This window comes from Chrysoperla carnea, chromosome 2, assembly GCF_905475395.1.
Source record: "Chrysoperla carnea chromosome 2, inChrCarn1.1, whole genome shotgun sequence".
In the NCBI taxonomy this organism is placed as follows: domain Eukaryota; kingdom Metazoa; phylum Arthropoda; class Insecta; order Neuroptera; family Chrysopidae; genus Chrysoperla; species Chrysoperla carnea.
In genome coordinates, this window is record NC_058338.1 from 19,628,660 (window position 1) to 19,642,427 (window position 13,768).

General features: G+C 29.7%; 1 protein-coding gene across 1 annotated transcript in view; it reads left to right on the forward strand.

Annotated features, from left to right (window-relative positions):
* The window catches only part of LOC123292529 (probable serine/threonine-protein kinase DDB_G0282963), a gene marked incomplete at its 5' end in the record, with an annotated part of 52,126 nt that extends 38,777 nt beyond the window's left edge, over positions 1-13,349 (forward strand). The window contains 6 exons of the mRNA XM_044873242.1: positions 6,074-6,285; positions 7,835-7,979; positions 8,297-8,505; positions 8,743-9,124; positions 9,382-9,756; positions 9,883-13,349. Coding sequence (XP_044729177.1) covers positions 6,074-6,285; positions 7,835-7,979; positions 8,297-8,505; positions 8,743-9,124; positions 9,382-9,756; positions 9,883-12,170 — 3,611 coding nt within the window. The remainder of the gene's footprint in view (positions 1-6,073; positions 6,286-7,834; positions 7,980-8,296; positions 8,506-8,742; positions 9,125-9,381; positions 9,757-9,882) is intronic.
* Between the last annotated feature and the right edge of the window lie 419 nt (positions 13,350-13,768).

The following is a 13,768-nucleotide window of genomic DNA, read 5'->3' on the forward strand; positions in this document are numbered from 1 at the left end:
CTTCTATAGAATCGTTAGACGAGTTTTGGAACGGTAACATGCTATGAATATAATAGAATAACTACAGATAAAGCACCTTAACTTAAAAATTAAAACTTTTTCAATCGAAAAAAACGACACGACATATGCAAGATGTAACCTGCAAGTTGGTTTTTTATTGACCATTTTTTTCAAGTCTATAACTTGATAAAGCAAATCCCGAACGGTGAAAAGTGGCAAATATACAATACAGTTCCGTTTCTTTAATACTTTTCAATAATTTCAATAACCAGAGGTCAGATAGTAAGCACCTTTTGAGGTTCAAGATTGAGACTAGTAAAATCTCTTAGGTAGCTTTTTTATAGGGCTTTAAGGGATTATTACTGATAGAGGAGGATTAACATCAATTTAAGAAGTTGGGTTTTTCTAAAAATAAGCGGCCTATATTCAAAAAAGTTTTCTTTCGAACCCCCATTGTAAATAGGTTTCCTTCTTTATCATGTATTGATGTCTACTGTTAGACAGTATTAAATATATCTACAGATACAGGACTTAGTTTCCATTTACACAAAAATGGCGTGAATAACAGGTATAAGGACCATCAAACAAACAAATCTTATTAATCTTCCCAAAATTTGAGTTTATTGTCAACTTTTCCATTCGATTTTCAATTCTTAAAACAGTTTAGTTCGATATAAAGCAATTTTAACTGGTTTATTTGAAATGCACTCTTTATAAAACAGGGAAATAATTAACATTGTCCAAGTACTGCGATCCTCGTGGTACACCTGATTCGCCACGATTGGGATTTCTATAAGTTTCTCGACCTTTTTTATTTCTCGGGGTACGATAATTATCGACAAGGATTTCTCAAGTTTCTCAAGTATCTCGAGAAATTTTGAAATCTATAATATAAAAATGAATTGCTGAATGTGTTGCTAAGCGCAAATCTCTAGAGCAGCTGAACCGATTTCGCTAATTCTTTTTTTATAATATTCCTTGAAATACGAGGATGGTTCCCTGAATTGCCTGAAAAAGTCTACAAACAACTCTTTTCTAAATTCCCATTCCGAAGATTCGTAATAATAATTAAAAGTCAATTTGAATTTTAATACCATACCATAAAGTTTAAGTGTTAGTAGAGGGATTCCGGGAAAGCAAAACGTAGTATAATTTCAATATTTATACTATTGTAACATTACTCAAAAACAATTTGTCTATGGTAAAATGTAAATTGTCTGTGGTAAAATAAAATGTCAACTGAAATGTAAACGTCCCGACTGTTAGGCGGTACGAAGTTCGTAGGGTCAGCTAGTTTATAATAAAACACGATTTTATTTTCAAATGTTTGCTTTCTTACAAATTAGATTGATAACACCTTTTCGTAGCAACCTTTTTCTAGACTACATAATCTTTTACAAATACAATGCGATTACATACTTGACGGTATAATATCCATGTAAATATGTTTTTTCATAATTTTTTTTTATATATCGTAGGATGATAATAATTTATATTAAAATTAACACATTAAATTAAAATAAAAAGGTATGAAGAATATTTTAAGGTCAAATAAAACCACTATCTACGTTTTTATTTATTTTATTGCAAAAACATATTTAATATGTTTATGTTATGAAAATTTTCATTCCTTTTCATTATATTATTTTATATATGGAAATATTTATTTAAGAAAAAAAAATGTTAAAAATTATTATCGTAATATTGAATGTAATTAATCAACCCACTGATTATAAATAATTAATTATCTGTGAATGGAATTGATTTATGTTCATGTTGGCCGTAACCATTTTGCACGAATTAAAATGTCTATTAAATCAAATGACGATTATAAAAAGATCAAATATAGTAAACGAACCTTTTTCCGTCGAATAAATTGTTTGTTGAGTCTATCGACTTGCAGTTATTTGCATTGGGGTAAAGGGTGTTTAAATCGTAAAGTAAGTCAAATAGAAAAAATAACTTTTCTTTTAAAAGATTTAAAAAAGGTCAAGTACCCCGAAATTTAAGATATTATTATTAATAAACTCTTTTATGCACCTACCCCCTTTTCGGGGGTCTGAAAGACTCTCAAATCGTTGATCTCGAATTTTCAGTCTAAATGTTTAATTTGTTCACAATTTTTAGAAATTTTTTTTTATCTCGAATTTCGATAAAACTCAGTATATAATGTTGACCCAAAAAGCACAAAAATCGGGTGCATTTGACGACTGGTCGAATAGTTTTTGAGATAACGACTAAAATCGACCCAAATAGTGCAATATCTCAGAAACTCTGCATCCAATCATTAAATTAACCTGATTTTTATACTTTTTGGATCCAAATTACCCCATCCACCGAGTTTCATCAAATTCCAAACCAAAATTTTTTTTTGCGATTTTCTCGATTTTATCAAAGGGGTACCCCTTAAAAAATTTCAAAAAAATCGAAAAAAATTTTTTCTCCCCAATTTCGATAAAACTCACTATATAAGGTAATTTTGACCCAAAAAGTACAAAAATCGGGTGCATTTGACGACTGGTCGAATAATTTTTGAGATACGGACTAAAATCGATCCAAATATTGCGATATCTCAGAAACTCTGAATCCAATCATTAAATTAACCTAATTTTTGTACTTTTTGGATCAAAATTACCCCATCCACCGAGTTTCATCAAATTCCAAAACAAAATTTTTTTTTGCGATTTTCCCGATTTTATCAAAGGGGTACCCCTTAAAAAAATTTCAAAAAAATCGATAAATTTTTTTATCTCCAATTTCGATAAAACTCAGTATATAGAGTAATTTTGACCCAAAAAGTACAAAAATCGGGTGCATTTGTCGACTGGTCGAATAGTTTTTGAGATAACGACTAAAATCGATCCAAATAGTGCAATATCTCAGAAACTCTGCATCTAATCATTAAATTACCCTGATTTTTATACTTTTTGGATCAAAATTACCCGATCCACCGAGTTTCATCAAATTCCAAAACAAAAATTTTTTTTGCGATTTTCTCGATTTTATCAAAGGTACACCCCTTAAAAAAATTGCAAAAAAATCGATAAATTTTTTTATCTCAAATTTCGATAAAACTCAGTATATAAGGTAATTTTGACCCAAAAAGTACAAAAATCGGGTGCATTTGCCGACTGGTCGAATAGTTTTTGAGATACGGACTAAAATCGATCCAAATAGTGCAATATCTCAGAAACTCTGCATCCAATTTTTCAATTGAATCTAATCTAATCTTTTATATTTAATGTATCCAAAAAACTTCATCCGCTTTTTAAACATACATACAAAGCACGCGCAAAAAACATTACCACTCCTAGACAGTCTAGCAAAAATAAATAAATCCCTAATTTTTTATTTTTTCAAAATTTCGCACCTTAAGAAAAAAGGGATGGAGCGTTAAAAACTGGTAACCCTGTACATAAACATAGGTATATTTAATTATTACACACATGAATATCTTTTAATAAATATTAATATTAATAAGAAAGATAGATATATTCTATACTTATATAGATAGAAATTCTCACATATTAGATACATACAGTAGAACCTCGATAACTTAAACCTCGGTAACATAAAAAGCTCTGTTACTTCAAAAAATACTATGTTCCCTTCCCATCAGAGCCCAAAACCTCTATAACTTAAAATACGCAACCTCTATAACTTAAATAAATAATCTCTGTATAGGCCCTCAGTAACTACATAGAAACATGTACATACTTCTATATTAACTAGGGTACATAGAAACATGTACATACCTCTATATTAACCTTTACCTAACATAGACACTTGATAACTTAAAACCTCTATAACTTAAAATATTTTGTGTTTCCCTTGGACTTTAACTTATCGAGGTTCTACTGTATTACATATTATGTATATACATTTTTAGGGTCATTGCTCCACCTTATTATTAGTGTTATTATTATTATTCTTTAAGATTATGAATTTAGGTGCATTAATGAAGTTTGACGCACCTTTAACATATTTAATTATTAACAATATATTATTTTAGTATACTTAGATAGATATACCTACCATACATAGACATAGGGCATACAAATATTACTTATTTTTATTGGTTACAAAATATTTAATGGGTAGATAGTATTCATATTTAAAAAAATTAATACTTAATCATACCATTATAGTGACTGATTGAAAATAAATACTGGTTGTGTATTTAAACAAATGAAAACCAACAATTGACTGAGTTAACTGTTGAAATACATTACACAAATACCTATACATGTCACACATACATAACTGATAATCCCATATTAATACATACTATAAAATTTGTATCTAATGTGTGCCCTCGTGAGTAAACAGTGATTTTTACAAAAAAATGTTTCAAACTAAAGTTGTTTATTTGATAAGGAACATTTTTTACATTTAAACTTTTCTTCTATCTTTAACAGTTTACCAGATGAGTTCTACGGAAGACCCAATTGACCTATGTTGCTCATTTGCGAACTCGACCTCACTTTTTACGTCCTGAGTGCGCTGTAAAAATTTCTGCTTGATATTTCGTTTTTGAGTTATCGAGTTGACAGACGGACGGACGGACGGACAGGTAGATGAAAATATGGTTAAAATAGCAAAATCAATCAGCTACAATTCAAATTCTTCAATTTCCAACCAATCGAAATGGCCCAAATTCAGGTTATCAAATGAAATCACATCTGAATACTTAGTATTTTCTTATTCCTGAAAACATGCGTGAAACGTGATTGTCTTATTTGTGACTTGAAGCTTCAAGTTTAATTCATTGAAACGTTTTCAAAACTTGATTATTTTTCTAAGCATAAAAAAATTATGCGTCATTTTCAATTGTAGTCCTCCATGTAATTATTACAATAATAAACAAGCGTACGTTTGTAGGATCACTCGCGTTAGTTCGTAATATAATACTTGATATCGACTTTGTGATCGGTGGCGTGCCCAAAATATTGTACCGTGTGCCATTGGTTTGTCATCTCTGTTATAGTATATATAATGCACTTGTTATCTTTTTAATAATGTGAGAAGTAAGTAAATATATTTTTATTTTGAAAATAGGCTTGACTTTATATCAGTTTGACCTTGCAAAATAAAATTCTGAAATAACAAAAATTAGTTCTCCGCTATAATCAAACTTTAACTTTTTATCGAGTAACATAATAAAATTAATACCCAGTTTACTAATAACCTAATATTTAATAACAAAACAATTACCTGAATTTGAGATTTAAGTACCTACCTGCAGTAAAAGTGTAGACATTACGATCATTAAAAATAAATCATTGTTTGTACCTAGACAGCAAGTTCAAGAACTGTTTTTAAAAAAAAATTCATTAATCATAATTTTAGTTTTAAAAAATTGTTTTTTTGTCTTCAGAAATTTTAACAATAGATTAAATTACAATTGATTTTCTACGAAATACTCTTCTTTATTTTGTTAGTTTTTCTGGTTCTTTTTAATGTTGAAGATACAGGACAAATAAATTATCTTTAGTCAAGCGAAAAAAATTACATATTATAGTTTTGTTTAAGCTTACCTAGTTCTTGATTTTTCATTTGAAGATTCCATAAGCGATTTCGAAATCTTATACATGGAGTCAAGACATCTTGGAAGCTATATAGGTGTTGTTAAAATGGGCCCACCCGTCTGTAAACACATTTAGTTCGTAAAAGAGCAGCATAGATCAACTGGATCTTGGTTTCCTAGGACCCATCCTGTAAACCGTTAGAGATAGAACAAAAGTTTAAATGTAAAAATGTTCCCTATAAAAAAAAAAAACTACTTTTGTTTAAAACATTTTTTCGTAAACATTTTTTGTTTTCCCGTGAGGGAGCAAACTAGGGAAAAATTTTCTCCCAACTTTAAAAAACGAGAAATTCTATATCCAGTTATTCCTTCGGTATAACCAGAAAAATTCTATTTGCTGACCTACCAGATGATTTTTATTGCTAGTTGTATATTTCGCCATTATCTGATTTTATATTATTTGATTAATTTTTCTAATTTTTTTTACATACATAAATTTATAAAAATATTTTGATACTAAAATATATATAATTTTTATGTTTGCAGGAAAACATTTAGTGCTGGAAACAGATGTGGAAAATGTTGGTGATCAATTTGCATTTGATAATCCATGTTTTAAAGATGGAACAATTCCTGCAGAAAAATTATCAAATAAAGTTGACTTAAGTAAAACCAAATGGACACATTGGTCCCCACTTGGTGCACTTTCGTCCCATAAACATGACAAACGGAAAACATTGGATGATTCACTAGTAGAGGTTAGTATCTACTTTATTAATAACTAGCAATTTTATGGATTTTAATTATTTATTCTATATTTTAAATTATTAGGTAAGCAATATAATTAGACATTTTATTGCTTTTAACCAGATAAAGACAAAAAACCATTCATTAGATTTTATCTAATCAAATTTGGTATGATAGGCGTTACTAAAAATTACACATATAAGGTGGTCTATTAAAAATCGTAACCATTAGATCACCCAGAACCATTGTTGGTCTTACTAAAATTTGTTTCGTTTGCTTAGTTTCATATTTTTTTGCAATTCATAGCAACTCGAACTCTCGGTAGTGCACCTGTTGCCAAAGGGTCTCTTCCTTAAGGGCTCATTTCATGCGACTTCATTTCATAGACGCAGAATTGCCTTAAGGGAGGTACATTTGGGGCAAGTAAGTAGATGTTATGCCCCAAGATGCCCCAAGATATAATCTATAATAACTACAGGTCTACTGAATTCATTGACTAGGTGTTGAACAAAGTTTAGAAAACAACTTAAGCATGTTAAATTTTCACTGAAACAGAGACCTTAATAATAAAAATTGTAAAATTTTCCTATGAATTTTCTTTTATGGCACGAGATGCAAATGCACGTCTTGGCATCTCCCTCCCATTGCCAACTAGGTACCTTTTTCTCAATCATTTCAGGGGTAAAGGATGAAACTAGATCCAAATTTTAAGATACGCACTAAATTTTATTGACATTGGCTAAAATTTTTATTTTGAAAAAAGAATTATAATTTACAAGGCAATTACAAATTTTTAATTATGCATATCAAATTTATATTACCATTAATTAATCGGTTAGATGGTCGCAACAATATAAATATCCAAAACAATTATTAAAACTTTAATTGAACAAAATATATAAAATTTAACTACCTAATGCATAATTTAATAAGGATGTAATTTACCAAGGACGTTAAAAAAAATTATTTTTATATAATAAATAATAATAATTAAATAATTATGGATATTATGGTTATTATACGCCCATGATATAGGTACTACGACTGAAATTGAAAACCTGTTGAAAAATTAACGACACCCATTAGGCTTCAAGATTTCAATTGAGGAGAGTCTATGAATGCTTCAAGAAACTGAGCCTCCTGGGAAAATCAGGCTCATCTGTGTACTGAGGACTCTGCGGTAAAAGGGAACGAGACAACAGAATCTTGAGAGTTCGTTTTAAACTACTCTTTTATCTGAGATTCAAAGATTTTAATTTGGCCCTTATCTCGCATTTTAACTCTCGAAAATTTTGATGCCTTGGAATTGAATAACTCTTATAGCTCTCTTGAAGATTCCATCCATCTGTCCTGTTGCACAATATCTTATTCTTATATCTTAAACTTTTGAAATATTTTTGTTGTTAGAGGTGATCCTAGTCAGTTTTAAGAGTAGTGCCAGATGGGTGGATTGCATTTGTAGGGTCATCCAATATTCAATGAAATTCTACATACAAATATTAATTATTTCCTTTAATTGTTTAATTACTAATTTTTATTTTTTTGTTAATTGTTATTCAGGCAAAACGAATCAATCTAATAACATTACGTAGTCATGATTTCACGGGATTAGGTTTCAATGTGCAAGGTAATATGCGTGATGGAATTTTTATTAAAGATGTGTTACACCGTGGTCCAGCATTTGAATCTGGCAAAGTTAATTCAGGTGAGTACATAGTATAAAAATTTAATAGTCCGCAGTCCAACACCCAGAAAACTCATAGATTACTGTTGAAATTTTGTATATGTGTTCTTTATCGCAAGGACGATCAGCGTCTTACTTACATAATAGAATTTGTCACTAGAACTGGTCAGAAGAATGTCTGGCAAGAATCATCCCTTTCTCCATTTAATGGTAGGGGTACAATGTACCTTCCCGATATGATATTAAATCAACAAAGAACTAAACTAAAATTCGCCACTAAACAAGAACTGATTCCACAAGTAAAGGCATGAGTATAACTTATTTGTTTCGATTTCTAGGTGATCGCATTGTCAGTGTTCGAATATCATTTGATCATATGGTGTACGAAGATGCGTTAACAATTTTAAGTTATGCTAGTCCTTATGAAGTTCAACTTGAACTAGAATCATCTACTAGAACATTGCCTAAAGGAACGCCAAATGGTACCAGCTATAGTGCAGTTATACATCCAGTATACAAAAGTGGATCAAGTGGGGACCTTACAAAGGTAAAATTTATGTAAAACATTTTAAAAATTATTCAAATTGTTCGATTCCCGTATAAATCTTTATTTTTCTCCATCATTTTCAAACAATTAATATTATCAAGTCAATCAGTGGCGCGTTGATTTACGAAGACTGCAAAAACGACGCCATATACGGTTAAGATTATGGCGACACACGATGCCTTAGGCCTAGGACGCCATCACCATCAAATCTAGCACTAAAGTCATTTAAATTTTCAGATTGGCAAATCAGCCCAACAGCGATTATTCAAATCCGATGATACAGAATATCCAACACTAAAATTAGGTAGTCAACCAACAACATTAGAACGTCCAAAATCAGTGCCATCACCAATCATACAAAACAGTACAAATAATACATTAACAAAACCGGAACGTACAAAAAAAGCAAAAACATATTCACCGTCACAATTAAAACAACAATTAGAACAGAATTTCCAACAAAATGATAAAAAACTAAATGAAAATTTACAACAAAAAATGAATGATCAAATTATTACAAATAATATTGAAACAACAATAGTAGCACGTACCGACGATCCAACAACTGTAACAATTACAAATGAAATTGAAAATACAAAGAATAAATTACAAAAATATGGTAAGTACGTATACTAAAAATAGTACCATCTAGATCTCTTTGCATCTAAAAACAATTATTCCAGAATACGGCCTCTGGAATCAACAGAACGGAAACGATGTATTTCTATTTCAGAGGCTAAAAGGCCCTCTGTTTGTGCGTGCTTTCGCTTAAAATTATATTATATACTTTTCGCCATCTTTTTCCCGCTGCTAAATATATTTCTCCGAATGCTTCAATGATTCAAAATATAAATTTAAATTTTTACTGTCTTTTAGGAGTACGTGTTTTACCACAACAACAAAATGTAGAAGCAACACAAACAGAACGTTCACAAAATGAAAATAATATTAATTATGAAAAATATAATGACGAAAAGATCAGTGACGTTGAAATAATGAATGAAATGAACGATAATAATAGTAATGAACAAGAATTTAATCGACAAAATAGTTTAACCAGTTCTGGTATAAAACGTGATAAAGCTGGTATACCACAAGAAATACCTGATCATATGTTACAAGCAGCGAATGCCGCAAATGCAGCACGTAAAAATCGTAAAAGTGTAGTACCAGAAAATGAAAATATTGAGAATATTAGTAATGGTATTGACACAACTGATTCAAGTATTAAATTAAATAAAAAATCAAAAGGTAGGTAGTAATAAGATATTTTTTAAAACAAATTGAAACCTCACCCCTCCCCCCATTCTCCATTGTGAATCACTTCTCATAAAATTGAACTAGCAATATAGTCCAATAATTTAATCTAAATTTCAGGTAAAGCTCCAGCGCCTCCACCAGTTACAACTACTCCTGTAAAAGACGAAGAAGAAGAGACTACAAACGAACCAGAAACAATAATCGTTGAAAAACCAATAATATTTAAAGAAACAATTCAAAAGTCAAAATCAACTGGTACAATTGAAGCGGCTATAAAATCAACGGTCACTGATGATTTAACAATGTCCGATCACATTGTAAGTGGAAATTGTAATTTTGAGTACAGTTCAGATTCAGATGCTGATACAGATCAAAATTCAGTTATAAACAATACAATTGAACTGAATGCAAGTGATATTACAATACATCATTCATCCGGCAATTCAGAATCAGAAGGTACCGATATTAGTAACGACAGTCGCAAAGCAGCAAGTTTAGGTGATTTATCTAAATACGATTCGACGGGGCGACGTACTGGTACTCTAGAACGTGCTCAAAGTTTAGATATTACTGATACAGGAAGTATACCGACGTTAACGAAAAAACGAAAAGCACCAAATCGTCCAGAAGATGAAATGATCGATTTAGATAATTTTAATTCTGATGAATTTTTATATTCGAATAGTTTAATGAAAAATAAAGAACCACGATTATCGTTAGGTAACGAACATCATTTAATAGCACCACCATTTCAAATGACACGATTAAAAAAATGGGGTAATTTAGAGGATGTTATTGCAAATATTCCATCGCTTGAAAGCGAAAGTAATAATCTTAACGAAAATAAAAGTGATTTTGATAAAGAAAAAAATTTAAATACAATCGTCACAACTACTACAACAATCGAGGAAAAAATTGATAGTTCACCAACAATAGTTACCAATAATTTACCACCAGAAACCATAGATATTAAGACCGAGGAAAATATTGTTGAAGTTAATGATAAACCAGAATTTTTATCAGATATTCCAATTGATTCGGCATATAATTCGGAACCATATAGTTCATTAACATTTTCTATCGGGGAAACAACAATCGATACGCCAAATAACGACATCATCGAAAATAATGTACAGACATTAAAAATTACAACCGAAAATAAAGATATCGAGAATGAAGCCAATAATCCAACAACCGTAACATTTACACCTTTCTCTGTAGAGAAAGAAACATTAGAATCATGTTTGAAAAATACATCGGAAAGTTTAAATGAAAAATTTATAGAAAATCCTACACTCTCGGAAAAATTATCATTAAATTTCACAAGTAAATTATATGATACGAATGTTTCAGATGATATTAAAGTATCGCGACATTCGTTAGGTAGTTTAGAACGCCCGAAATCGGATGTATTAAAAAATGTAAATAAATTAAAACAGCTACAATCGCTAATACAAAGTGATTTAGGAGGTGTAAGTAATGTAACAATTACAACCGAAGCTACGTTACCAACAAATGATAATTTTATCACGGAAAATGGTAATATTACACATTTTCAAATAAATACCAATGATGATACAGATGCTACGTCTACCGAATTATATACAACAGCTATCGACACAAGTTTAGAACCAATTGAATCAAATATTGATGATGCAAAATTGGAATTAATGTTAAATAAAAATGGAGTAGATGAAGATTCAAATTTAGATAATTCTAGTGATAAATATCCAAGTTTAACTTCGTCATCAAATAGTTTTGTAACAGAAATTGAAGTATCACCAAATAAAAATAATATTTCAGAAGTAACAATAAATAATAATGGTGTTCAAGAGAATGAGGAAACTGAAAGATCACCAAAAAAATTACCTGAAATGAAATTTACAACATCAAGTTATGAAAATTCCCGACCGGCAATTGAAACAAAACGATTATCACAGATAGAAATGTTACGATCAAATTTTGAAAATAAAACGGTTATAAAATCACCAACTAGTCCAACAAAATCAAAAATACCAGTTGCAATACATACAAAAACAACATCACCAGATCGACCTGCTTCATATAATGTGAAAGCGGATCTTGATTCTGGCGATGAAAAGGAAATCATTGATATCATGTCAAAAAATACTGTACATTCGACACCTTTATCAATACAAAAATTAAAAAATCCCGTAGTAAAAAATTTAAATAATAAAAATGTGACTGTTACATCAATACGAACCAGTTCGAAAATACCATCTGGTCATTTTACGGCTGGTAATTTTCCAAGTCGACCGCCAATTCCACCAAGACGTAACGATAATGAAAACACAACAGAAAGTACCTTTCAACAATGGGTATTTACACCAACCGATACGAAATACACATCATCTGCGAATGTTACGGAGAAAAAAAGCGAATAATTAATTTATTTATGTGAGAATGTATGCAAAGTTTTTGTTTTTTTTTTTTCATTATTAATATTTTGATTGAGAGAGTGCAATATATTCTGTTATAAATGAAAGAGAAAAAATTGTTTAATATTTTTTTGTTACAATTAAAAATTGTGCCATTGGAAAATATTTCCTTTTAATTGAAGGATAATTCCGCCGTAAATTCTCCCCAGCTTTCCCACGAAGCAACACATATTGAATTCATAGAGGTGGGAATGTTTATGAACAAAATTTTAATTATAAAAGGCTTCGATTTTAAACTAAAATTTATTGTCCAAGGAATTTCGTGATAAGATAGGCGTAGAATACAATGGACTAGATATGTTTTTTTTTCGGCGGACCTAAATATTGAAACAAGAAACTCGACACAAAGATTCGTACAGGATTCAGGAAGTATATAATTTATCGACATTCGGCTTCATTTTATCGAGGCGCTTTATTAAATTTTCTTTATTTATTTACCTTAGAATATATACTAGAAGCGAAATACTTTTTGCTTTACTACTGACTTGAAATTTTCCAATTATTTGATATGATCTATGTTTTTTACCCGATTTTATATTTTAACTGACATCTTCTTTACAATATTTATGAATCCTCTACAGTTTATTTAATATTTTAAGTCTTTTAGTGTCGTAATCTCTGTTTCTATAAGGGAAATTATAAAATTTGTATATCTATTTGTTTTTTATAAGGAACATCAATTCTACTTATTATTTTAATTGTAAGTTCATTTTTATGTTGTTTTAATTTAAGTCTACATTTTAAAGGACTGTACCATAGAGACTTAATTAAGAATATATTTTATCGACATTCGCATATTGTGGAAATTCTTGAAAAATTTGTCTTTGATGGCATAAAATCATGTGATATTCAAGTTGTTAATTGAACGTCACGTAAATTCATAATATAGTGAGGTAGATCAACATTACATTGTGCAATATTTTTCGCAATATCCAAGATTTCGAATTTCAAAATCAAGCAATATTTCAAAAAATGTTAAGTTTCTATTTAACTATTTAGAATTTAAGATACCAGGGTAATCCGATCTAGTTTGCAGAAAGCAATTGAGAAATTTTACCTCACTATTATATGTAAGTACCGGGTAAAGGTGGAATAGTTTTCAAATAACCTGAGATTTCACTTATTGTAAACAAACAATTTTTTTAACAAGATAATACCTTAAAAAGATATCGTTTTTAATTTATTTATTATATTATTATTATTATTATTATTATGTACTTAAAAAAGTGAATACGATTTGTATTTCTGGTTAACTTAAATAATATGTTTAGTCTTTTGCAATATGCTTTGTTCGCTACAAATACCGTAAGCGACAAGCGTAATCAAACTCACAGTTTTCGAAACTATGTGATGCTTTTACGATATGAAAATCTATCTTGCGCTTGAACAAACCTTCCGCATATTTTCATTATTTTTCTAAAATTATACAAAGATCTGTATGTATTTTAGCGAGTATCGTACAGGAAACTGAACACATTATAAAATATTGTCATAGGTTTTAATATGTTGGATGTTTGAAATTTTTATTAACATGTAATGTTTCT